Source organism: Opisthocomus hoazin, chromosome 7, assembly GCF_030867145.1.
Source record: "Opisthocomus hoazin isolate bOpiHoa1 chromosome 7, bOpiHoa1.hap1, whole genome shotgun sequence".
Taxonomy (NCBI): Eukaryota; Metazoa; Chordata; class Aves; order Opisthocomiformes; family Opisthocomidae; genus Opisthocomus; species Opisthocomus hoazin.
Window position 1 is genome coordinate 29,466,258 of NC_134420.1, and position 27,744 is coordinate 29,494,001.

Consider the following 27,744-nt stretch of genomic DNA (forward strand, 5'->3'; position numbering starts at 1 on the left):
TGGAGCCAGTCAAGGGGTAGCACAGAAGTCCACTTTGCTAGGTCATTCATGACATGAAAACAGACAGTCCAAATTGGACCACTAGTAGTATGGCACTGTGTACAACTTATTGTACAGTTATTCCCATGTGTAATTTGAATACATCTTGGGACCCAGAGGCCTTGCAACTTGCCTTGCAACTTGGCCATTCAACCAGTGAGTCTGATTTCTCAGGACAATGTGGAGACATCTTCACACAGGCATCTGCCTGTATCTCTGCAAACCTCCATTTCCCATCTCAATGAGGTCTTTATCTCTCCATAAAGTTACCATCCTTTTCAGCACTCGTAACATCTTCAAGGTTATGCACTGGAGCAGCACAACTAGTAAATCAGTTCTGGACACCCAGACCTATCCTAAATCTTCTTTGTTTCTCCCATTTGCCCACTGAGTCTTCACCTTTTTATTTAAAAAATAAAGAAATAAATACATAAATCAAAACAAAAACCAAAACTCCAAAGGAAAAAGGTAAAATGGAAAATTGAGGGGAAAAGAATAAAATAAAGAACCTTGTTGTCAGGAGTGAGCAGCTGTTTCTGAGTGATTGCAGTCATGCTAACCAGACACTGGAGGCAAGATGGAAGATCATATGATAACACCAGCAGCCCATCAGAGCCAAGACGAACACATGACCACAGAGAAACAGATGGAAGGAAAAAAAAATTACATCTATTACTACAAAATATCACAAATGACAGGAAATAAAAGGGACCACAAAATAGGCACATCTTGGGAGAGAGGTCTAACTGCCCCACCCCCAAACATTCACATGTGGCCACTTTGGAAAGTGGAAAGGCTGCTGTCCTTATTGATGCAACCAAGAACTTTCTACTGCAGTTTAAAAGCAGATATCCTGAATTTTATTCATTGACACTAAGACCCAAAGGCAACAAAAGTGTTAACCTTAGTGACATGGGCCACAATTTAGTCTTCTTTACTTTATACAGCAACCAGTAGCGCTCCTTCTGCTTTGCCAGTGGTGATCTCTTAATGATAATGCCTATAGGAATACATACGGATAGAACCTGAATTTGGGTGAACACTCTGAGAATTTTAAATATGTCTTCCAGGAAATTGCAGTTTGTCCTTCTGAAATCCAGCTCTGCCTTAGTGAGAGACTTTTGCTGAATAGTGCCTGAAATTGCAAGGGGGTGAGGCAGAAGTCGGGGGAAGGTGCATCTACCAAAACTCCAAGCAACACACTGCTTCCATCTGTCCTGACAGCAGGTACTGGGGTATCATAGAGGTTACACACTTTTCTCTCCTGGTCTATGAGGAGAGAGAAAGAGTAGAACTTGTCACATCTGTAACACACTTTACCTTTAGATACTGCATGCAGCATGCATAAGGAAAACAGAAACAAAGAGATAAAACCTGCTTGACACGATCAGCCAGGATGACCCAAGCTGATTAATGGCTTAGCAGGACCTGAGAGGAGAGACAGACCTCACACACAGATCTGTGAATGGAGGGGGAACAAAGATGATCATAGCTTGACGGATCAAGTCAGAGTTTAAAGCCCACATGGCAAATGTAAAGGAGGTATCCAGAACATTCTGCACCAATTGCAAACAAGTTAGCCGCAAACAACAATAAAAAAACCAGAAACCATCTGGTGTGTCCAGGAGCATTTCAAATCATCCCTCACTTGGCTAAGAAATTAACTGCAGTTACAAGCCTCAGTGACAACTCACTTTTCCAAATTAACTCTCTCCATTAAGACAGAAAAGCAGCAACTGAATACATACCACTTAACATCTGTATCAATTTATACTGCTTTTCAAGCTCAAAATGCTGTTGTATTCTAAAACGGGAGATGTTCTAACTGGCCAACTATACAAAAGAGGCATCATAAACAGGTTGACAGAAAACTCCTAGTCCTGTGCTTTCCCCTCAAATGACAAAGGTGGAAGCAGCAGAGACAGTAAAAGATGAAACAGGTAACAAAAATTACAACAAAGTCCTCTGGAGAAACTACAGAGAGATCTGAAACAAGATGAGAGTCTCAGATATAACTCAGTCAGTCATACAGCTCAGGGAACTCAGAAGACATCTCTGTAACGTTGTTTAATCAGCCACCCTACTGATTAGCCCACCTCCACATTCAGAGCAGACCTCTCCATGAGTGACCAAGGGGCGTTTTCTTGAAAAAGAGTATTCTAGTAGTCTGATACGTTTTCACATCCATCTCAGTTGTCAGGATACACACCTGCTTTTAATACATTTTGCTTTACATTTGCTGACCTGCATTCTCATCCAGAATAGCTGAAGACCTGTGCAAGAGTACATCTGCTAAGTCCTACTGAATCTGAGTACTTTCCCCAAAGTGTATATTACCTGTTTCAGATGCTTTTTCAGCTCTGAAGCTTCTGGTTCTGGCAGTGCTGGCAAAGATTCTGCATTCGTGGGAACAATCACCTGGAATTTAGCACAGCAACAGACTAAAAATTCCCCAGCTGTAGTCATTTCCTAAACAGAATCTCCACCACTCCAGAGACAAGGAATGAAAGCCATAAAATAAAATTATTTATTAAAAAAAACCCACAACACACACACATAGACACCTGCATCTACACTTTGATTTTCACTTCTTTATGGTTGTCACTGTTTACAATATCACAAACAATGGAGGAGTTACTTTATCATTTACCACAAAAATAGAGAAGTGTGAATGAATCCACACTCATCCTTTGGAATTTCTATCAAGTAGATGATGTTATACACAGTTGCCCTGAAATAGCCTTGCTCATGCCCCAGGAGAAAGCAGCATACATAGTCCCATTTGAATCATGACAACCAATGCTGCTGGAAGGGTCTTTATCAGATTGGGTTTCTTAGGTAGGGTTATAAGAGACAGGGTCTCAATTACTTAAGATGACAGCTTTATCATTTGTTCGAGGATTGATCTTCTAATGATATAGCCAGACAGATTAACTGAAAAAGAATGTCTTATAAGCAAAAGAAATGGGGGCCTTGAGACACAAGGAATGGAATCCTAAAGTTTAAGATGGGAGTGGCAAAGACAGACTGAGGCCAAGCACTGTTAAAGTCTCAAGTGGGTACACTGATGAAAGTGCACAGCTCCCTGGAGACAAAGCAACAAATCCTTACGGGCACCACTTACCCTATTGGTATCCAGGTCAATAAGCCATACATCATCAGGCATTTTAAAATCCAGTTTGTAAAGGAAGAAACTTGCTGGAACACCAATGATATAAGGTGTAGGAGCTAGAAGCAACTGAGAGAAACAGAGACTTTAATAAGATCTGCACTTGATATAACCATGTTCTTCCAAAATATTTATTAACTACAGTATGTTTATAGCAGAGGACACAGCACACAAGACATTGATAAATAAGTAATTAATTCCATACAATAGAAATATTAGAGAAGTGAGAGAGAGAGAAGAGAGAGAGGAGAGAGAGAGAAGTTCCTGCTCTGAGAGTTTCAATTTTCATCTAGAAGAAAACAGATTTCTGTCTCCTGTGCCCCCCCACCCCAGATGTAATTTGTAGGCTGCCTGGCTCTTTAGAAAAAACTTATCTAACAGTTTGCCACACCTGTCATGGACCAAGAAAAACAATGTTCAGAGTAAAAGCCTATAGAGCAGCAGCAAGTCTCAGACGAATACACCCTCAGCTCAAACTGACTCTGTGCCATTGTAAATACGGCTTTCTTTAAATAAGACTCTTGCAAGGGCTTTACCCTTACCCTTGTAATGTTAATTTGGTTTCAAAACAATAACATCTCCAGGAAGCAGAAGAAATTGGCACATTTTTTTCAAATGTCCATGGAAAACCTAAGGGGAAATTCAGGTTGTTTCCGATAAGGGAATCAGCAGAGGGAAGAGGTTTAAAACAGTAAGGCATGTAGCAGCTTGAGGCCAGTGGCTTGGGAGGCTAATGTATTCTTTAAATCTAGAACAGTTGGTCATATCCAAGAGGTGGTACAAGAAGAGACCTGCAGCATCAGCTGCAGGATAGCACTGAAGTAGTAAGATGGCCTGAATTCTATCTTTCCAAGCAAAATAATGAGTTCCTGCAGAGAGCCAACTATTGGTAAAACCCAGTTTCCCAGCTGAAGTAACTGAACACATCACATTTCTGAGCAGAATAAATTGCACTCAATACTTTCTAAACTCTGAATCAAGAGCCCTCAAGCATCTGTAAATATTACTCTGGACCTTCCCCAACAAACCTTAATACTCCGCTGAGGGCAGGGGAGTGGTAAATACTTGTCATAATACTGTGGATCTATGGCCTTTCAGTCCATTGTTTGTGAACTACTGCTTTGAACCATACTATTCACTAAGTATACTTTGAAGATATTCTAAATAAGTCACGTTACCTACCATTTAAATAGTTAGTGCTGTTCAAAGAACGTTCTTTGCAAGGCAGACTTTGCTACAATCCTTGAGAAAACAGCAGGGAAAGAAACAAGGACTACTCCTTTATAAGTTTCAGACATCACAGAAACATCCTTTGCAAAAGACCAATAATGGAAAAATACATACCTGTTCTGCAGAGGCCATGCAGGTGGGAAGCAGAGGGATCACGGGGAACATGTACTCTAATGGGTAGATCATAGCCACAAAGGCCATCACAGACATTGAGAGCGCATTATAGTCTCGGGACTGCAATACAACCTGCAACCAAAGAAACGCACTTTAGCACTGCAGCAACCGTTCACTTCTAATACTCCCCCCAGGGGTATATAAAGATCACAGCCTGCAGGCCTCTCATTTGATGGCCGTGAACTGGGTGACCCTCCATTAATCTGTCCGAAAACAAGGAAAAACAAGCAAAACTTTTCAAAACAGGAACCTCAGAAGGAGCTATTCCTTCCCCCCACCGAAAAATTTATTGCAGGCAGAACAGGAGACAGCTCTTCTACACATCCAGCCTACCCCGATTTTGAAGAGGACAGAGCTCCCCACGTACCTATCAAAGATCAACTCTCCCCTTCTTACCTTGTGCTCCAGAAGGATACAGGTCAGCACCTGCAGGCAGGCATCCACGCCCAACAACTCCAAAGGCAGATGTAATGGAAAATCCACCAAAGTGAAGCGGGATGGATCAGGAAGAGCAAAGGTCAAAGCTGGCTGCAACTCATGTGGCAAGACTTCCACATCCACTCGCTTCTGACCAGCAACAGGCATCGGTGAACGGAGCAGCCGGTATATCCAGGCCTCAATCTCCCGCAAGTCGTGTAGCAATGCACTCGACTTTTCTTCCACCAGGAGGGAGCCTGTGAAAATCCGCCACATCGTATCCCTGTACAAGGAGAACAACAAGGTTAATACCCCAAGAGCTTCACTCGACAGCCATTCCACAAGGCTCTTCCAGGGAAAGCGCAGATCCAGCAAGAATTAAAAGATGCAGCTAACAAATATTTGGTCACACAGAAGAATGGACGGTAGGGATTTAAGCTTACTGAAACAACCACTATGGAGAAGTATAATCTTTCTGTGGCAGGACTCAACACAAGTATGTCACTTCCACCTGAGAGTTCATTCATTCATTCATTTAAAGGGTTCAGTTAGGCCCAGATCTCTGAAGACCTCTCATTGCCCTGGTGCTTGAAATTCAGGATGCACACAGGATATTCTCATATCTCATCCAGAATTGTGGCAAACTGATCGTAGGATTCTGCTTCCTGCAGCCCTACAAACCTTTGCAAGAATAGGAACTACACCTCAGATGGTAAAAATATGCCACACCAGGATCTCCCAGATGTTTTGGCATGATAAAATACTCTTTTAATTCCATTCTAAATTGCACCATATCATTCTTAAGAGCTTAATAACCCATGGCAGAAGTGGATGCATTTCAGCTGAGAAAATAAATTTCTGAAAGTTGTCTAGAAAGCATTTAGGTACTTCAGCAAGATAAGCAGCCATTTTTCCATTCCCTAAGCTTGCAGTCTGCAAACTTGTAGCTCATACACGAACTGGCCAAAACACATGCACAGCATTGCTCAGGGCCTTCAGAGCTTCAAAACTTGAAACTGGGCCCAATAAGGGAAGCAAAGTGGCTTGTCCACTTCAGCCCTTAATGCTGTAGCACAGTGAAGGCTGCAAACCTGCTATAGCCATTCTGCAAAAAAACTGAGCCTGATAAATATCTTCAGTTACTGTAACAGATCCCTTAGAATGGTATGAGTTCAAATTAGAAGTTCTACCTTACAGTCACAACAAAGAAAAGAAAGGGGGGGGGGGGGGAAGAAAGAAAGGATGCCACTGGAGGCTTCAGAAAGGAAGAAAAACTACAGAAATTTGGAGGGGTCAAAAGAAGGGCAATTTGAGATGATGCTGAGTAAGTGATAAACCTCTGAGGAACTGTGATGCTTCTCATCCTCTGCTCTTCCTCTGTCCACTTGTAATTCACCAGACAGTAGGCTGTTAACAGCCACACTCAACCACTTGCAAGCTGACAGGATTCAATTTCACCTTTACTCTGCCAACACTTCAAAACTATTCTAATTTTCCAGGTCACAGCTTGCAAACCACACAGTAATTCAAACCTGCTGCTTTACCTTTCCCAGAGATGTATGCTCAGCATTCCTTCTCTTGCCCTCCTCATCTGTCACTCAGTTCTCCTCTTTAAGAATTATGTCCAACAAGAGCAAATTTTTCAAATGCCACATGTTATCCAATCACTAGAATACTTTAGTACCCCTTTCAAAAATCAGATGAGCTCACAGAGTTGAGGAAAATAATGAAGTTTAGGGTTTTTCCACATCAGTAATCATCAGACTAAACCAAGTGACAAAATACAATCCCTTAATACATACTCCCATGGGGGGGGGAGGGTGGAGGGGCAGAGTTTTGTTCTGACAGAATCATATTTTCCCCAACACTCAGTGAATTCAGGTGATAAACCTGCTAAAGCAGGAGTCAGTCATAAGCCCACGACACTGTCCCAGAACTGTTCCAGGGCAGTAAGCCAAGAAGCAGGCTATTGTTCTGTAAATGGGACAGATTTCCTCTTTCATGAAAAATGTAAAGAGCTTATGAAGATGAAAATGATAGATGTCCTGTCATTTTTGGCTTTTGACAAGTTTAATTGGGAGCGTACCAAGCTACTTAACTAACATTGAGCGATCTCACAGCCCCATCCCTCCCACTATTGAGATAATCCCCTCCTTCTCCAGAGATTAATTTTATATTCTTTCTTTGCATATTGGAAAGGAAAATATCATCCTGGAATGTAGGTGTCAGGCACAATAGCACAGATATGTATCCATGACTGATATACACAAAGACATTGTTCCTTCTGTACCCTGCAGTGCAACAGCTTCTGTTGCATATCCAACATTATAATAGCAGATATGTAAGATTACTACATTACATTAAAAATACACCACATTCCTGTTAATTTGCTGTTACCAACCCCCATTCCTGTATGCTTCCTAGACAGCTGCTTTGTTTTCCACCTCTCCTCCCTCTCCCCTTCAAATATTGTACTTTGATCTCTTTCAGTCGCTCCTGCTTCTCTAGTCTATTCTCTCCCATGCCGAAGTTCAGATTGTTTCATAAGCTCATTAAGCAGACTTCCATCGTTTCCCTCTTGCCCCAAGTGGAAATTCTCTGTTATTTCTTGGCTGTTTGTAATTTGCCAGAGATCAGTCCTGACATAAACTGTCACGGAGTCTATACGCCAAAGCAACAGTAACGGCATCAGCACTCAGCTTCAGAAAAGACCGTGCTCACTCAGTTGTTAGCAGGCTAGTGCCTTCTTCGCTGTATCAAAAAATGAAAATCATACCAGGTTACAGAATCAGACAGAGAAGTTTTAAAGAAATCATCACAGAAATTTCCTTTTCCTACTGTGAACCTTGGTTAAAACAGCAAAAAGGTCAACCATTGTTGTTTGGCTGCTTCTGCAACCACACCTTTTGCCACAATTTGCCATGCAGACAATTGCAGCCCTGGACACAAACAGTGGGAGGAAAAAGTTCTTTCTTCCCCCTCAACATACCTCTGCACCCCACGAGGAATACCCAACTTCTTGCCCAACAATCTCTCACTACAGCAGTCCACAAGTCTCTTGAGGGTGTACAGACACTCACGAAAGGTAGAAAAGAAGGGGTAATGGCTAAGGATGCACAGAGAAGTCAGAGTGCTGTTCCGAGAGCGATGGCTGCCTTTGGCCAGACGCTTACTGCGCGGTGATCGATTCACATCTGGGGTAGACTCTGTACTTGGAGGCTGCAGAGAAGAACCACTCTCCGAACTCTCAGTGCCCACTTCCTCTTGGGGTGCAGATGCATCCCCAGACTTGGGGATTTTCTGTCCCTCCCGAGCTCGATGCCCCCCTGTGCCTTCTCCCTTCTCCTTGGGTACTCGCTTCTGGAAAGAGCGGTAAAAGTTGACGCAGATTCCATAGCGAATGACACCTGTATCCTTGTCTGTGAGTGTGAAGACAAAGGAAGTGTCATCACGGAAGCTCATGCGTTTTTGACGCACACTCAGGCATCCTTCCGGCTGGCAGAAGAATACAACATCAGGTGGTAGAGGAAAGTCCACATGGTCTTCTAGAGGGTAACGTCTCAGCAGTTCAGGAGTCTGAGCAACACTATCGCTACTTGGCTGCCTACAAAAAAAGGAAAGAAAAAGAACATACATGGTTGACTAATGCCATTAAAAATCTTTGGTATCTCCCTATTAACGTGTCAGGAGCCCGTGGGCTCAGCTTCATCTATGTTTCTTCTCTCCACTACTATCCAGGAAAGCAGCTTCTCAGTCACTAGCCACATCGCTCAATCACTAGCACAAGGCCGCAACTGCAGAAAGGTTAAATAAAGAATTCTGTAACATCATTATCAAGGCTCAGTAAGGACCCTGTTCAAATCTGACCAAGAAAAGGACTTTCAGGGGTATGTTGTTGCCAGGAGAACATCATGTTGTCATGTTTCTCTGTCTTTGATTTCCAAAATGAATTTAACTGCACAGGTCTCTGAGCAATACTTGGGTAGGAAATACACTATCCTTCTCCAAATATACAGTCAGATGAAAACACCCTGCATTTCACACAGAAACACAGAATCACAAAATGTTAGGGTTGGAAGGGACCTCTGTGGGTCATCTAGTCCAACCCTCCCACCGAAGCAGGGTCACCTACAGCAGGCTGCACAGGACTGCGTCCAGGCGAGTCTTGAATATCTCCAGAGAGGGAGACTCCACAACCTCCCTGGGCAGCCTGTTCCAGTGCTCCGTCACCCTCAGAGGGAAGAAGTTCTTCCTCATGTTCAGACGGAACTTCTTATGCTTCAGTTTGCGCCCGTTGGCCCTTGTCTTGTCACTGGGCACCACTGAAAAGAATCTGGCCTCATCTTCCTGACACCCACCCTTAAGATATTTATAGGCATTTAGAAAGTCCCCTCTCAGCCTTCTCTTCTTCAGGCTGAACAAGCCCAGCTCCCTCAAAGACGAAAAGTTGAATTAGGAAATCCAGCATCAATTCCTACCTGGGAAAAACAAGAATTTACTAGGAAGGAACAAATGGAAGGAAGACAAATGGTGGAATGATATGGACCTTATCCTGTAAAATTTTCATTAAGAAGTTCTAGCAAGCATAGATATATATTTCTGTGTTTGATTTTATAGTTGGATTTCATAGGATCACAGAATGGTTTGGGTTGGAAGAGACCTTATAAATCATCTAGTTCCAACCCCTCTACCATGGGCAGCGACACCTTTCACTAGACCAGGTTGCTCCAAGCCCCATCCAACCTGGCCTTGAACACTTCCAGGGAGCGGGCAGTCACAGCTTCTCTGGGCAACCTGTTCCAGTGACTCACCGCCCTCATAGTAAAGAATTTCTTTCATATCTCTAATCTAAATCTATCCTCTTTTATTTTAAAGCCATTTCCTCTTGTCCTATCGCTACATGCCCTTGTAAAAAGTCCCTCTGCAGCTCCCTTGTAGGGCCCATGTCAGATACTGAAAGACTGCAACAAGGTCACCCCGGAGACTTCTCTTCTCCAGGCTGAACAGCCCCAACTCTCTCAGCCTTTCCTCATAGCAGATGTGTTCCAGCCCTCGGATCATTTTTGTGGGCCTCCTGTGGACCCGCTCCAACAACTCCATGTCTTTCCTGTGCTGAGGGCTCCAAGGATTTAAAGTATAAGTTACTATAAAAGCTGGGTAGTAATATGCAGACCTATTTAACACTGTGGCTCACCAACCTTTGTACAACAAATCACTAATAGAACACAAAGACAGAAAGGCAATAGTGCTCATTCCTAATTTTCAACCAGAAGAACAGATTCTTTCAAGGTATTGACTATTTTCCTACCACTACTTTTCCCTGAAAGTTACTAAATCACTGCCAGAGAAATAGTATGAGATCCACATACTGAAGGAAAAAAAATACGTCCCCAGAGCAACCTCTCTTTGGTTAGATCCCTTTGCTATGATGTCTGATCTCTTACCATTTTCTAAAGTAAGTAGCATTTAGTATCATGTTTAGTAAACGGGATGTAGGAGACCTGGCTCCACCATCACTCTCCTATGGGATCTCAGGCAAGGCATTTTCTCACCTTGTAAGGGATTTTAGATGATGGTCCATGTTGGGCCACTATGGAAAATTACAAGCTGAACACAGCTGTGAGAATGCTACCTTGAAGAAGGGAATTGGGAGGACTGTTGTCAAGCAATATGTTATCGCAATCCAGAAACCGCTGTTGGCCAGCAGATCACGCACTTGGCAGGCCTTGTTGCACGCGCTAGCCATGCATGCAGCAATGTCTAGTGTTATGGGTTTGCATGGCAAGGTTTTGGTAGCAGGGGGGCTATAGGGGCAGCTCCTGTAAGAAGCTGCGAGCAGCTTCCCCCATGTCTGATAAAGCCCGTGCCAGTTGGCTCTAAGGCAGACTCGCCGCTGCCCAAGGCCAAGCCAATCAGTGATGGCGGCAACACCTCTGTGATAACATATTTAAGAAGGGGGAGAAAAAAACCTGCGGTGAAACAGCAGTCAAGTGAGAGGAGTGAGACGATGTGAGAGAAACAACTCTGCAGACACCAAGGTCAGTGAAGAAGGAGGAGGGAGGAGGTGCTCGAGATGCCAGAGCAGAGAGTCCAGAAATGGGAGTAAAGTTGAGCCCAGGAAGCAGGGAGAGGTTGAGGGAAGGTGTTTTAAGATCTGGTTTTATTTCTCACTATCCCACTCCGATTTGATTGCTGATAAATTAAACTCCCTTTTCTCCCCAAGTTCAGTCTGTTTTGTCTGTGACAGTAATTGGTCAGTGATCTCTCCCTGTCCTTGTCTCAGCCCTCGAGCCTTTCATCATATTTCCTCTCCCCTGTCCAGTTGAGGAGGGGGAGTGATAGAGCTGTTTTGCTGGGCACTTGGCATTTATCCAGGCCAAACCAGAACACCTAGTCAGTACTTTTCCATTTAATCTGCTGAGGGTATAAGAAGGGGTCACTCAGAGAGAGAGAACACAAAACACACTACGAACCACAGGGACGCCCTGAAGGTGCTGCGCCTACCTCCCTTCTCCACGATGACCCTGCTAATAGTCACCCTCCTGCTCAGTGGTGTCTCAGACATAGTTGGGTTGGTAAGACTCTCATGAAAGGGGAAACAATATGCTAGTAACTGCTTATGCAAGGCTATAATAGAGCAATAAATACTGTTGTGCTTTTAAAATAGCATGTGTTGGGTGAATTTGTGCATAGGAATCCTGCGAACCGGTTACACCTTGATACTTTAGATTTGCCCATTTCAAAATGCAAATGACACTTGCTTTTCTCTTGTCTAAGAGGTCAGAAAATCCAATCAAGTAATACTAGAATGTTTGTAATTTACAAAACAAAATCACTGGTGTAAATAGCTCTGCTGACTAATTCTCCCAAACTAATACTTTATTAAAGAAAAAGTAAAAATGTTTTAGTAATAAAGCATAAATTGGTAACACAATTTATACTGCCTGTACAATTAAGTACTGAAATACTGTATGGAAAGAAAAAAGCAAACAAACCCTAAAGAGCATTTATATATTAGTGGACACAACTAACGCATCATCTGCTGAAGAAGAAATATCAAATCATACTGGTACTGTTTAGAGGGTCTATTTGGCAGTAAATGGTTAAAAAAAAAATTATATCAACAAAGTACCAGCGAGTATATGATCAGTTCATGCCTTTGCGGTAATATTAGCTACAGAGTCTTCTCAGACATTTATAAAATTTGCATCTGATAAAAGGGAGTTCTTCCAAAAGGCATTGCTATTTGTGCATGGTGGATAACAGATGTAATGGCAAAGGCCACACAGAGCTCCTACGGACTTTGCAGTAGAAGCTACTTCAGTCAGCTCCATCTCTTATCATAGGCATTTGTTGAAGTGCCTGAGACAAGAGACCTCTGAGCATCAGCAGTCCAGCTACCGCTGCCCAGCAGAAACCAAGGAAACTGTAGGAGTCCAGAAGTGATACAGGTAAATTTCTAAGTGAGAACATCAAGACACTGTAAGCATCACTGGAGGAGGCAGTTAATATTTCTTCCTCCTTTCCCTAGTTGGTGAAACACATATGGAAAACTTGGTTATTTTTCTACAGACAATAAGTAGTAATTAAACTGTTAAATTATTCTGTCCATAAAATACAACAATAAAAATAATTATTACTTAGGATTATGCAATTTCCTCCACTTAGTCTATTTCAATATTGCACTCAAAGTATTCTGAAAAGAAAGTAGGAGGTAAAGCAACAGGCTGATGCACACAAACACTCGATATTTAGAAACGAAAGTAAAACAGACTTTAGAATACACCCGTTAAATAGACTGGCAGAAAGTTACTGCATAAACTTTGAATAAAGAAAAACAGCATTTACTGCGCACCTGTGCATTTGACAAACAGCACACATATCAACCCCACATTTCACATATGCTTTAAGCAAATAAAAATAACACTGTTTCTATTGATAGTTAATAAGACTTTAAAATAAGAAAGCATTCATGTCATTCCTATGAGGATAAATGACTATTAGAGGGAGAAACAGCCAAGTAAGGCAAGTTCCAGATTTCTTTTTACAGTTGAGTTTACAGACTACCAAAAGCTAGAAAAGTAACCCCAAACTAGTATCTTACTTGCATACAGCTTTCAGTATTTTCAGTATGTGAATCCTTCTATCCTGATGCCAGTAGAAGCAAAGACGTTCAGACACACAGGCTACCAGAGAGTCATATATAGATTGCCTTTTCTTAGTCACCCTTTGCAGACCCTTTGAAAAGAAGTCCAAGTGCCCTGGCCCAAGCAGATGCTCCCATTCTGGTAGCACTCTGCATGCACTCCAGACAGCACTTCCTCAGCACCAAACAAGGCTTCATCAATGGATGCTAGGCAACTTGTCCCCACTCTACTGCCCAAGCAAAAGCAGTGCTGAGATTCTTTTACATTACCTGGCTCCAATGATCACAAGATAGTCGAGTAACCGAGGGCAGATTTTCTTTTTCTGCACCATTGTCCTTGGCGCCCCTCCCTATGTCATCTCAGTGAATTTCTGTTCATCAATCCAATAGTCAGTTATCCAGTCAGCCGTGATTGAGTCTCTTGGGGAACAGAATTTGCTTGGAACTGTCTGGCAAGTCCAACCTACAATCAAGAAAAGCAAGAGTGTCAAGGGCACAATCAGGAATGCTAAATACACATAAGCAACTTCATGACCTTAATTGCACTCCGAAAAAAGCCTCAGTGTTCTGTGCAGTCATGGCCATGCACAGATCTCTCTTTTCATGAGTACAAACTCATAACCACATGCACACAAAAGCAGAGAGCACTGAAAAACACACAAAAAAGTACAAGAGGATCTCAAGATAGACCACAGACAAACAAAGAAGTGTATTACCGGCAAAGAGCTATGCATGAAATGGTTTGAGGCAAAAGTATTGATTAGGCAAATCCCTGGGATTCCTACAGTGCTTGGGAAAGCAGCTTTAATTGGCAATTCTCTACGGTTAAACACAACCGAAGAAAAAAAGCAAAACCTGAACTTTAGCTGTCTAATAAACAGAACAACTAAGGAAGGAGTAGTATCAAGAGAAGTCCAATTTGATAAAATGCACCTCACCCTCCCAAACCTGGATGTGGCCTAGAGCAAGAACGATCTCCACAACCCCCAACGACTGCAATCTTTAACACTTTTTCTGTGAAGATACAGAACTGCAGTTCCATAGAATTGCAGTTTGCAATAGCAAAAGTGCTTCTTGTAAATAATATGGTTTCTTTCACTTACTTTATTCATTTCCATTTATCTTGTGTATCTTTACCATTTACTCTTGATGCCTGTGCCTCCTACAGCTACTTTCTCTGTTCATTTTATAATAGCAAAAATTTCTTGGCACAACTGGTATTTTACTGCAGCGTTAATACTTGTCAGTAATTTTGCTTTTTTCCCAGCCCTTCACATTTCAGGTACAGAGTTGGGGAATTTTACTCGTTAGCCCTCGAAATATCAGTAAGAACACAAACACATAAAAAAAGTATGTATACAATTTATCAAAAAAGTCAAATCATTCTAGTCAGTAAATATCAATTACGGAACAATAAACTGAAAGCAACCTTAACCCTGACACACACAAAACCCCACATTTTGTAAGACTTCATGGCATGGTTTTAGTAGATCCCCAATTACAGTCACTGTAGGTTCCTAAGTGACAGCACTATGAATTGCCTCCTCTCAGCAGCAATACTTTCATAAATTATCTTCCCTGAACAGCAGAGAAAATACAGGCACGGGAAGCAAAGCTCTTGTTTCTTCATTTTAATAATATTATTGAAAATATTGTGGAAACTGTCCTGCAACAGCTCTTGATCCAACATGTTCTGCAAACATCTTGGTGCAGATAAACTCAAGAGGAACAAGATGAAGTTGGGATGATCAAGTGGATCTTACTGCCTTCAGTTTGAAGAACTACTATCTGTTTTCTTCCCAAATAGCTCTACCCAGAACTCTTTAAGGAACACTCTGTTCAGTTACAGATTTGAGCACAGGAATAAGTTATCACGAGGTAACCTAGAAGTATAACTTTGATGAACTTCCACTACTCCGTGGTAACCAAACATATGTTCTTACTCTGTAACAAAGACTATCCTACCCCTCAGTGAAGGTGGAGAAAGTAAACTGCATTTACAATGGAGTCAAAACATATGCAATGACTACAGAGTAACAAAGAGGCTACAAGACCACAACCTTAGCTTACTTTTCAGTAACTCGTTCATACCCTGTGGTTTTTCTCCTGTTCTCTAGCCTGGAGAACATCTCCCATGACTGCAATTCATTATACATCTTTCCCACAGTTCTGCAAAGGAGCTAGTGAGGTATGCAATGTGGAGACCTCCATCAAAACCATAAAATTTTCAAAAGAGTATCCAAGCAGACCAGTACAAGGAACATATGCAGGGCTTTCAATATCCCTGGAATGGTTGAAGCTGCATCCTAGTGATGTCATACACCAAAGTTTATGTCAGTTTTTTAAAAAATATCTGAACACTTTTGAGATTTCTGATTTCTATTGTAACGCAGGGAGACCATACTGATGTAGATATCCTTCAGGGGCTTCTAGAGTCTCTTTTACTTGGTTACTTAGTCTTAACAAGGCCATAGTTACAGTGAGATGTAAGAGGACCAAGGCTTTCTTTTGGATGATTAAGTTTTGTTGGATTGGAGCAAGAGACAGAAGAATTAGAACGAAATTTAGGGTTTTTGCCTTCCCCTGTTCAATTTCTTTCTTCTTCAGAGATCTAGTAATAGTTGATGACAGCAATTAAAGAGCATTAGGTCAATATTTGCTGGAACTCACCTTTCTACTCGTGGTTGGAATCAGGTACCACAACCGATGATCTGTATAAACTACCACAAACAGGCATTACAGTCCTGCCTCTCTCTCCTTACCTGCCAAAAGCTCGCTTTCAGGCCAGTGTCATTCCCTTCTCTGTGCTGGTAGAAGTGCTTGTGCAGTTACATGGTGAACCAGATCCTGGAATTGATATGGACTAAAACTAACACCCTCCTTTCTGCTCCCTTGCTGCTTTTGTCTTTACAAGGTTATTTCTATGACTTGGTTCACCAAGTGGCCACACAAATGCTTCTATGGGCACAAAGAAAAGGTAGGAGCAAGCAGCTAAGGGAATCTGGAAAATTTGATTGAACATAATATGATCACAGAACTACAGATGACAGCTTCTCTACAGGCAATAAAGAGGCAAAGTAGTTTCTTGCTCAGGTATTTGCTGTCATCTTTCCCCTAGCTCCTAGATTTTACAGACTAAGTACATTAGGATAGAAAGAGATCAAACAACCAAGAAATACTTCCATTTCTCCTCTTTCATGTTGGCATTTGGACCTGAACCGAGAGATAAGATAATATCTTGACTCCGAGCTGGTACAGGTTTTGACATTGATGGCCTCTTCTCTCTCTCAAGCTGCTTTAACTCACGGTTGCTTTTTCTGAAAAGGTCTTCTGCAGTGTGCCTTCTCTTTGGAAACATCTTGGAACCAGTCCTTTGAAAGCTGAATCCTCAAGCAGAGCTTGAGAAGAAACTTCCTATAACTTCAACTCAATAAAAGGAGAAAAACAAAGAAGTGAAGGCCACCACAGAAACATACTGCACCAACACATCTCATATCAGAGAACACCATAAGTTAAATAAGCACTCATATGGATGGTGAACAGGTTGGTGAGAACTAACACTACCCACGTACTGTAGCAGCTGTCAGCAATACTCACGAACTAGTAGAAATTGGCACAGTAGCCTAGACACAAAGACAAAGGCCAGAGCCAGCATTAACCCACAGCCTACCAGTAACTCAAGACAAAAAAGTGTTCAAAACAATTCTATTACTGGCATTACTCTACATTTCAAAATCCCCCAAACACCCATGTTTTAGGTCGTAGCACAACTTCTTAGAGGACAATCTGCATGGCATTCTGCAATTTAAAGTCCTCCCAGAAACAAAAGTCTATATAAACACACATACACTCATGAACAGCACCACACCACAGAACGGATATGGTAGGGTGAAAGAACTGCACCAGACTTTTTATCAGTTTCGAGCCATCTTGTGTCAGACCAATACTCAGCATTAGTCCTGAGAGACGTGAATTGTGCAGCACCCCCGTCTCATCTACCCCTTGGAGTCTTCAGTCTTTTTAGAACTGTCTTTTCTTTCTGACACAAAGCTAGAGGAACAAAGTCATTTAGTCAAAGAATAATCTGAATACAACAAACTCTTAACCCGACTTAGCTCACTTACAGTCGTTTTCCTTGCACAGAAGCTTCCAGCTTTGCTAGGCCAGCCTAACTGTCAACTGTAGGATAGTCAGCAGCTATTTAAATCATTGCTTGAAAAAATGATATGAAGACAGCAGATTATTTTCCAAGAGGCAGATGTTAAGCCCTGCCTTCCTCGCAACTCTTCCATAGTTTAGGATGGTACCAGAAAGGCCTCTCCTTCCATCATCTCCAGCTTTTATCTGGTACAAGGATCATACTGCACAGTTCACCAGTGCATGGATACCTTTAGAATATAAATCAGGGTCATACAATTCAATTTACTAACTGACCGAGTGAAAAGCATACAGTGGTACATTCAATTCTAAGAGAAAAAAGGAAGTCGTGAAGGAGACAGCAAGAATTACAGGACAGAAGCCATATGAATTCTGGTTCACTGAAATCTCGCCTTGTGAAAGACCAGATTTCCAACCATGTCCAAAAGGAACTAAGTTTTCAGTACTAGAATGTCCTTGGAACATCTTGAACTTCTATTTACTCCCAGCCAAGACAGTCTGTACTCAGTTCAGATCTATGGCCACTATGCCTGACCTTAGTGCATTGTTTACTGTGAACTCAAAATCCATACCAATCGGACTAAACTGAAAGCTGAAACAAACACAAATAGGGCAAGGAGTATGAGTGCTCGCTTTTTGGTTGACTTACATTTCCTTTTCTCACATTGCACACGTTGAGTATGCTGCAACAGCTATCTGATAAGCTGTAAGAAATAGGTGCAAGTACCTCAGGACCAGCCAACCTCACCTGTGTGGCCAGGAACCCCACTTACCTCATTGCAGAACTGGAATTAACACAGTTTGAAGCACAATATCAAGTATTCATTGTAGCTTTGGGCTTTCTTTAGTCGTCTTAATAACCTTTGTGAAAAGTTTACCACTGAAATTTTGGTTACTACTTCTTCCAAGTGATTCCAGCCATTATCTCTGGTAGAGCACATGCTATTTTTGCTCATACTAAGCTTTTAAAGAAGCAGACGAGGAATCCCCAATTCACATGAGCCATTTTACACTTTCTGTGCTTAACAGCTATACTAACATTAAACACTGCCTAAAAATATGCAGCATTCTAGCAAGCCCATTATCCCTATTATCCAGATACTACAGCGATTCCACTAACACAAGAAACACAAATGACGCGCAGATGAGTTGAGAACACCTCCCCTTCTCCAGAGCTTGACAGAACATTGAACAATTTCTAAAGTCAGACCTGGATGAAGTTGCTATACCGGTGCGGCTACTTCGTGTTTTACCATTCACCTTGGCAAGACAGCAGTGCATGCCAGTGCTATAACTCCTAAAAAGATACTAGCACTTTGGTACACAAAAAAAGAAAAAAGGGGGGCGGGGAAAGGCATTTTCAAAGGATTGCAAGCTTGCCTAAAACAGACAATAGACAATAGTGTATTTATCTAGTATGGTTAGTCTATAACATAGGTGTGGTTCTGCGAAATACCTAGGGATAGTTCCAAGCATAAGAAATCACCCAGTAGAGAACAAGACTACAGATTCTAAAAGCATCCTCCCCGGAGCACACGCATCACTTAAGTCAGTAAGCGTTCCTTACGGATAAAATAGCAGATGCATCCCAACTGTTTCCACTTTCCTTCTATCCATAAAGCTCGAGGGAAAGGACAGAATAAATCAGATTAAATAAAATTAGAGAATGAATTGTGGAAAATGCCTTTGGTAGTACAAAAAGACATGCTTAGAAGCCCTTCTGAAGAATGATAATAAAGTATAGATTTCTTCCTTTCCTACAACAGAATATTATCTCTTTGCCTTCTGAAAACAGTACTGACACAGTCTCCACATCCGTTTTCTAGAGCGAAATAGAGGTAGCATGGACAGGGATGCTGACAGACTGAACATGACCAGAATTAGTTCCCAAACCGAAGTACCGTGCCACACAGACAGGAACCTTTTTGCAGCATCAGAGAGTGAAGCTGGACTGATTCAGGTTCTCAGTTGCTATAGCGACAGATCTCCCCGTCCTTGTCATATGCTGGCTCTTCAGCATTGCCTCCTCTCTCCCCCTTGCTTCAGCCAGACACTTGGCTAAAGCAGCAGCCTGCTGTACATGCAAGACCACGCAGTCGTCACACATGCACATACTGTGAAAACAGACCCACAGGTAATCCGATTCAGATCAATCTCCATAGCAACCCAATCTTTAGTCCCTAGATCTTAGCCTGTCAGGTCTATTTATAGAGCAGCTGCCACGCTCCACCCCCTCCGCTCCACCACCCCAGCTCCCAGCACTACCCACGCTACAAACAAGCTTCGCCCAGGCACAAGGACTGCCTGGAGCCAACGCTGAAACATGTCCCTCCCAGCACCTGCGGGCCCTGAGCTAGGTGACAGCGCAGTATCTGCAACACGATAAATGCCTCCCGGTCGGTGAGGTTTTCCATACCCATGAATACTACAAATATCAGAAGTCGTTACTGCTCACGGAAAGCTGAGTACCAACAGCAGCTGACAAAATCTGCTTATCCAGGTATGCACAGGATGCTTCCACAGTCATCCATGGCAGCTGCTCCTTCAGTCTTGCACAAAACGGACGTGCAAAAGGACGTGCAAAGCGTGCCAAGGCAAAGGTGCGATCCTAACGGGAACCTGCAGGCAGCAGCAAAGGAGTGGTCCCAGCAGGACCTGCCCCACAGGAGCACAGCTGTACCCACAGTAGGTATTTGAAAACCATGCAGCTGCGACATTCATCTATTCACTGTTTGGGGAAGAAAAAAAAAAAAAAGAAAAATCAAGACCGAGGCCTTGAATGAGCCATGAGAGATAAGCGCGTGAGAAAGAATGGTATGCAAATACTGTTATCCATCTTATTCTACTACACTCTTGGGGAAAACCATCAACAGTAAACTAATGCAGGAGAAGCACACACTTCTACAGTACTCCACGTGCTAATAGGAAGGAAATGACAGATTATAGCCTCAGCCCCAGCTCATTTCGCACACTTCAATTTAGGTTAAAGACCCTGTTTCTGCTCCCCTCCTTTACTGCCTCCAACACCTCTCTTGTGATCCTCCCTGCAGCTCCTCACAGTGAACGGCACGCAGAGCGCCACTCACCATCTTCTCATAGAACATAAATTCTGGCATAAAAACCCCCTGTCAACCCAGCCAGCTCTCCTGCTCTACACTGTTGGAATTTAAATTCATCTTTTGTCTAAAAATAATCTCCAGAGATTTGCACGAGAGAACACTAACGCAGGAGCTTTGGCTCCCCGCCCTTCACTCTTTTCAAGTCTGTCTTTCCCCTCCCCCCCCCCCCTTGTGCAACATCACCATCACAAAATACAAGAGCCTTCTCATCCATTTCTGCCTCATCAGCTTTTCATTGATCCTCAAACCTGCAGCAGCAGCCACTCATACACTTGGGGGGGGGGGCAGGATGGGACCAAAACCTACTGACTTAGCCTCACCTTCTGCAACCACCATAGCATGACATTTTCACAAACCAGAACTGTTTTTGGTTCACGCTTTGAGTTAAGAAACTTTCTCACTGCTTCTGAGCGCGGCCTAGACCCCAGCACCCATGAGATGCTTCCATTCCCAGCTCTCTGCCCAGTTCCCCTTCTAGAAGCAGGCCACAGTTGCCATAGCGCGGCCCCCAGCAGGTTTTTTTTCAAAAGCCAAACAATACACATGTACGGCTATAAAAAAATAAAAAGAAAACAACAAAGCATGCGACATTTGAGAGAACTGCTGGATGCAGCTGCAACTGCTAAATTATTCAGTGTTCTCCCTTGCCATGCTAAGCAGCTCCGAGCCAGGAGCTCAGAGAAGAGAGTCGTACAAGAGGACAGCAGGTAGGAAAGACACGCCGTGGGCAAACAGCAAGGAGCGCACCAACAACTGGTGGCTTCTCCTCTCACACAGGTTTACCTTACTTAATATTGACATCACTCAAGGCACCAACACCACCAAACACAGGCACAGCCAACCCTCTTTCCTGGAAAGGAGCCACACAGGGACAAACGACAGGGTCGCTGGGATTCCAGCAAGAAATTCCAGCCACTTACAAGGCAGAAAGGGAGGGGAACACACAACCAGCGTGCAAACACTGAAACCTTGCTCAGGGTAATGAGAACTGGAAACAAAGAGAAGTATTTGAAATAATCCAGTCATTTGGCTGTTGTTAGCACCACGGAACCGGTACTCAGAGCCTCACATCTGTTTTGCCTCATCTTAAAAACACTCAGCCTGTGTCTACGCGTGTCTGCCTTGTTATTCCTCCCCTCTACACGCCTTCCCCTCCTCTTCATCAGCACTGTGGAAGACTAGAAATTCCTACTCTCACACCGACCCCACTATTAATTTTGGTGATAAATCATAGTACCAGCTGGTCAAAGCTGAAAGGAAAGCAAAAAGAAAAGCCCATTTTCTCTCTGCTAGAGCTCTGGGGCGTGGGAAGCATGTGTTTGGCAGACTTGCCCACCCGTAAACGCTGGAGAAGCAAGCTCAGAGCAAAGCAGGGACACGAACCGCCTCAAGCAATTGTAGGGCCAGCGAGCGACGAACCAGGGCTCCCGAGAGGACTTTCTGGACATCGGCAGTCACAACCGCAAAGGAGTGAGGGAACACACAACATCCGCTGGGTATGTCTACAGATTAATGAGAGAAAGAAGGGAGAAACAAGGTGGCCTAGAGGAAAGAGCAAGCACACCCAGCTCATAGTTCCCATAGAGCACGGTTCAACTGCTATCAGGCAGAAACAGACACAGACACGGCAGCAGAGTGGCTCAGTGCTCTTGGGAGAAGCAATTCTGGTGAACACCAGTTTCGATTCTTAATCATCTTCATCACAAACAGCACTCCTCTCCTCCTGCTATCTGATGCAGAGGCAGGACTCCACATCTCCTGCCACAAGGGCCTTTCCAGAGCAAATGCAATACAAGCCAGGCCAGTGGAGATCCATGGAAGCTGGTGTCAAAGCTATGGGTAAGCAGACGATCAAACATTTGACACTGACAGTGGGAAATTCAGTTCGAATACAAAGGGAAGCATGACACAACCATGGCACTGAACTCATAGACATGATAAAGAAAAGGAACAGATCAAGAACAAAAAAACAGGCTGCTCAGCTCATAAGATAACACACAGTTCCTTGAGGTCATCAGATACATTACTGTCAAGCTGAGTATCTTTGTTCCTTGTGTAAAAAAACGACGTTAATTTCCTGATTCTCAACTATCACATAAAACAAGTGTTTAGAAATGAGCTACAAACAAATCTAAACAAAAAGGAGAGATCTGACAAACATTACAGGATACATCAAAGGCAACGTGATGACCAGCCCTTTTTTGAGGGCTGCCGCTGCTGTGAAACATTGAAGGCTGTGGAAGAAGCAGAAAAACATGAAACCTTGTTCCTTGCTGCTACACCGATGCATTATTTCTCACAGGGACCTGGAAACACAACAATCTCTCATTTAATCGCAATGCCTAGGAACACAGAACGAGAACTGCCTCAGCATAGGTAATTTAGGCATATGCAAGCTGCACTTATTTTAAATTACTGCAAAGGTCCTGCTCGCAGCAGTGATTAAAAGTAAACACAGCCTCTCAGTTCAGTGGTTTCTAGGCACCAAAAGGCACAGCCTCCCCAGTTGGGAGTTCTCCGGTATAGAGAGATTTTAAAGCTCCTGGCAGTATGTGGGTCATTTCTTCAGTTTTGCTGGGTTTGGGGTTTCAGCTGGTTATTCTAGTTCCAAGCGACAAATCATGAGCATGTTTCTCAACCGTCAACAGTCACTTTCATGTGGTCGTGACAGGCTTAAAGACCTCCAGTGACAGAGAATCTAACGGCTCTAAAATTATGTTCTAGCTCAGACACCAGAGCAAAGACCAGCTGAGTTATACGGGCTGAGTTACAGAGAGTGAACAGCAGGTTGTCACAACAGGTCTTCATAACTCTTGAGGTGCAGAAGGACAAGCAGCAAACCTTTCCATCACCAAAATAAATACCACAATTATTCCACAGATTAAGAGATTATCCCACTAAAAAAACATTCCCTTCTAACTGATGCCTCATGCCGCTCATTTTTAGTTCACTTTGTGTTCTGTTAGGTCACTGACGATGCTTTTCCTTCACAAAAATTTGTACCATAAGGTAGACAGAGACTGTTTAAAGTGGGGAAGTGATATTAATCTTGCATATCAAGACCTTTTGTTCTTGTTTCTAAATACTTTCCTCATTGCTGCAAATCCCCAGTCAGTAGCTGCATGCTGTATTTTCCACTAGTGCGTTGAATAACTACGTCAAAGCCTTTCTGCTAAGGGGCTCTCCAGAAATTTAACACAGTGTATCTTAAATGCAGGGCCAAAGGACATTTGCAGGAATTAATCTGGGTTGTAACATATGTATTGCCTGTCTTAGACTCCTTCCTAATGGAAAGTAAGTTAAACATTCAACTCCATACTTGGATCTTAACAAAAAAGTATCAATTTTTCATCTCGTGAGCACCATGGCACTAGCCACCTACTTAAAAAACTAGTGTGAAATAACAGCCAAGTCACTAAATTTTACATCATTTGTTATCCAGTCTCATGCACTAAATCTCTAACAGTATTTTCTCCCCAAAAAAGAAAGTCATTTCTCTAACAAACCTACCGATGAAGCAGTATCAGAGGAAATCTATTAGCTCAAGTGCCGTAAATTAAAAGCTGCGAAGTGATTTATTCTCTTAGAACTCTGCAGTACTCGTGACTTGCTAATTTAATACCAGAAATTTTCATAAATATTTGTTTTTTCAGCTGACTCATTGTAAAAGATATTAAATAGACCAGACTGAACATCTGTCCAGAGGTCTGTCTAGTATATCCTGTCTATACATAAACTGAATATTTGATATGGCTTGAGGTGAGAGGGGAAAAAGTGGTAAGTGATGAACCTCTGTGCCCATCAGCCCAAGCCAAAATAAAATCAAAGCCAACATTAATTTAATATAGGAAGATGATATGAACAAGTGTTTCAGTAAGACTTGATATGCACAGATGCCTCTCCCATTTCTACTGAACCATCAATCTCGACACTCTAAAAACTAAAAAGCTACTTTGGCTAGGTGGGCAAGGCTTACTGTTAAAAATCCTTGAAACTTATATTTCTCAGTCTCCAAAATCCTTCTGAAATAGACTGAAGGTGGATACCCTATCCACTTTCAGAATTACAGAATCAATTTTGAAGAAGAGGTTTGCCCTCTAGAATATTTACTTCATGTTTTCCCATGAAAACTTCAAATGATAAGACCTTTCTTTTTTTTTTTGCCAGTTGCCACACAGCCTTCAGTTTACCACCATTCACGGCTTTGGCATGTAACACATACATCATCAAAATACATCTTGGCTGTATTACACATTTTGCATGGACAACATTCTTTCAGTGTGGACATTATTTTCCTTTCTGGCCATCCACTAAAACTAGAACTGTTTTAAAAGTAGTAAGGATGTGGAAACTCATGCAGTAGGTCTCTGACGCTTGAAAGCTGTTACTTTGATAAAAACACAAAAGTAGAGACTTTTAATACAACTGCAGCACCACTAGATAGGCACATACAAGATCTTTTAGTGCGGACAGGGCTATATTATTTTCCAAACAAAAGCGTTATAGAGACTTGCTGATGATTTTGCATTTCATTAAACACACAGTAAGATGCTTAATGAGCGTATAGTTACTTCCAGGATATATTAAATTAGGTCCAAGAGCTACGCATTTTCTAACAATGCAACAGTAAAGCAGAACAACTATTTTGTAGCTGGAATGACCAATCAGTTCAGTATTACATAACATGTTATGAGGGGATGGCCAGATTAGATCCCGCAAAAGCTGCATTTTAACTATGTTAGACGTCTGAGGTGCTGTCCCGGATGTGTCAGGATTGCAGATTTCCATTAGTGCTGAAAACAGCAAGTACTTCTTGTGCCCATCCAAAACGGTTCCCAAGGTTCCAGCAGTATGAAGTCCAAAAATAGAGACACTTCCCAAATAACCTATATTTGGATGACTTTGGTTTGGTTGCGTGACCCTCAGGACACCACAATACATCTTCCCTCCCCTCGTTCCTGTCTACCAGTAACATCCTTTTTGCAGCTGAGTGATGCTGCAAAGAGCACAGCAAGGACACCTGAGAGCATACCAACAGAAACGCCGACCCAGGGTTGCACTGAACATAGAGAAAATGGCTGGCTTGCCTAGGGAAAGCACAACATATCGCCAGATTCACAGCTCTACCCCATCACTGTGGGGCTGTGAAAGTACAATGTGTGTTCTTCTGTGTAGGTCAGAAAACAGCACAGTACAGGGGCAAGCTCAGGAAAAAAGGGAGAGAAGAAAGCCAGGCAACAAATCAGTTTCCTCCAAGGCTTATCATTTCTCTAAGCACTTCTTTATCGTGACTCCACACAAACAGCAACGCAGACCAAGCTTTCTTCCCCTCCTCTGCCCAAACATAAAAGCGAACAACACAGCAAGGTGGTGACACCCTTTTCTCACGGGAAACATGCTCTTGATTTATAGGCTACTTCATAAGAAATTGCCTAGCATAAAGTGGATTTCCATTCACACTGTCCGGGGCAGTAACAGAAGCTGCTGTTTACAGACCACGGAGCAAAGCGCCTCTCCACTCATATTAACGCAGCGATCCCTTCGCAAACCGCACACCGAATCCCTTCACAGGGCGCCAGCCCGTCCCGCGTCTCCCTTGATCTGCCCCAGCCGTCCTGCCCGCTTCCCCCCGGCACGGAGCGAGGAAAAGCCGCCGGGAGGCCCGGCCCGGCCCCGGGCGCCCCGCTGTGCGGGAGGGCAGCGGGCCCTCGCCCTCGCACCCGCCGCCGGCTGAGCCCCCTCCCCGGCCGGCCACGCCGCCATTTCCCGGGCCGGCCACCCCCGGCGCCCCGCTGGAAACCCGCAAGCCACCCCCCACAGGGGCTGCTGCCTGTTCCCGCCAGGGGCCGCTCCGCCACAGCGGGCCGCGGAGGCGAGCGGAGCCCCGGAGCCAGAGCCCCGGGGGGATGGAGCCGCGCCCGGCCGGTCCCGCTCCCCGGAGCGGCGAGCCACCACCCCAGCCCGCTCCTGCAGTGACCTTGCGGAAGGGCTCGCCGTACCCGAGCACCGCCGCGGGGCCCAGCCGGGCGGCTGCGGCGGAGCCTGAGGCGGGCGGGGGCGCCCCGCCGCCGGCTGTCCGCGTGCCGATCACCTCGGGCAGCGCCGGCCGGCCGGGCTCCGCGCTCCCCTGCCCGGCCCACGCGTAGCGGCGCCGGGACAGGCTCCCCGCTTCGTGACACGCACGCACGCACGCACGCACACACCCCGCCGCCTGCGTGCCGGCCCGCACCGGTCCCGGGCCCCCGCTCACCTGCCCCGCCGCCGCCCCCCACCGCTCTGCGCCGCCCGGCCAGTTCCGCATCGGGCGCCAGGGGCGGAACGCGCCACCGCCACCCGCAGGGAGGGAGGGAGGGAGGGAGGGCCGGAACGAACCACTCGCACACACGGCGGGGGGAGCCACCTCACCGGCTTCCCGCAGGGTGGCGCTGCAGCAAGCTCGGACCTCTGCCTCCGCCCCCGGCGCCCGCGCCTGCCCCTTCAGCGTGGCCGGAGGCAGCGTGGTGGGCCGCAGCTCCCTGGTGAGGCTGCCCGCAGCCCAGGCCCCGTGGAGGGACGCTGGCCTCCGTGGTTCCGACGCTCCTGACCTGCCCTCAGGCCTCGGCCCGGCACCGGGAGGTGAAGCCTCGCAGCAAAGCCCGGCGGCTCCGGGCGCGGAACGGCTGCTTTGCAGCAGGGAGACGCAGGGCCGCGGGCCTTCACCCTGCGTCCGTCGAGCTGCTGCCTTGCCGGTTTGCTGCTGGCTTCAGAAGATCCCGAGAGGATTTTGGTTATTAAAAGCGTGAGGTACAGCTTTTTTAATTCCTCCCAAACTCCTACAAACCAGTACGCTGCACAACCAAATCCATTTATTAACAAAGGTGAAATTAACTAAAATAAACCCAAAATGCACCAAAACTACCACAAGTATCCCAGTGGTTTAAAAATAAATACAGTAAGGTGCAAAATGGTGAAATGCCTGATTTGATGTGCCACGCCTGTACTCCACCCATTGTAGGGGAATTGGGACTTCAGAAACACACACTCTCCTTTCCTTCCTCCCTCCCTGAGCTGAACAGGTCGCGAGCAAACACGGCTGTTGTGTGAGGGCATAGCCCACAGGGAACACCTCCCGAGCTTTTAGTTCAAACACTCCACGGTGTCTCCAGTGGCCAGGTTAGCGAAATCAATTTGGAACAGACAGCGTACAGAGACTTAGGGCGGCAGGACTGAGTCTCAAAGCCTCAGTAGCGTTTTGCAAATATAAAAGTACAAGGGGCCACTGATCTCGAGGAAGATTCTTCCCCACACCTCCT

The 27,744-nt window shown here is 44.3% G+C and overlaps 1 protein-coding gene across 26 annotated transcripts in view; it reads right to left on the bottom strand.

The window, feature by feature from the left end:
- The window catches only part of MADD (MAP kinase activating death domain), a 79,537-nt gene extending 52,748 nt beyond the window's left edge, over window positions 1–26,789 (bottom strand). For 17 of the 26 annotated variants that reach the window (XM_075425820.1, XM_075425795.1, XM_075425798.1 and 14 more), the window contains exons 1-8: window positions 26,703–26,789; window positions 13,446–13,638; window positions 8,019–8,633; window positions 5,009–5,312; window positions 4,553–4,684; window positions 3,164–3,277; window positions 2,377–2,457; window positions 549–605 (exon numbers count right to left, since the gene is read on the bottom strand). In XM_075425820.1, coding sequence (XP_075281935.1) covers window positions 549–605; window positions 2,377–2,457; window positions 3,164–3,277; window positions 4,553–4,684; window positions 5,009–5,312; window positions 8,019–8,633; window positions 13,446–13,507 — 1,365 coding nt within the window. In that variant the 5' untranslated portion in view covers window positions 13,508–13,638; window positions 26,703–26,789. The remainder of the gene's footprint in view (window positions 1–548; window positions 606–2,376; window positions 2,458–3,163; window positions 3,278–4,552; window positions 4,685–5,008; window positions 5,313–8,018; window positions 8,634–13,445; window positions 13,639–26,702) is intronic. The other 9 variants (XM_075425819.1, XM_075425817.1, XM_075425814.1 and 6 more) reach the window with 1 other exon arrangement.
- Between the last annotated feature and the right edge of the window lie 955 nt (window positions 26,790–27,744).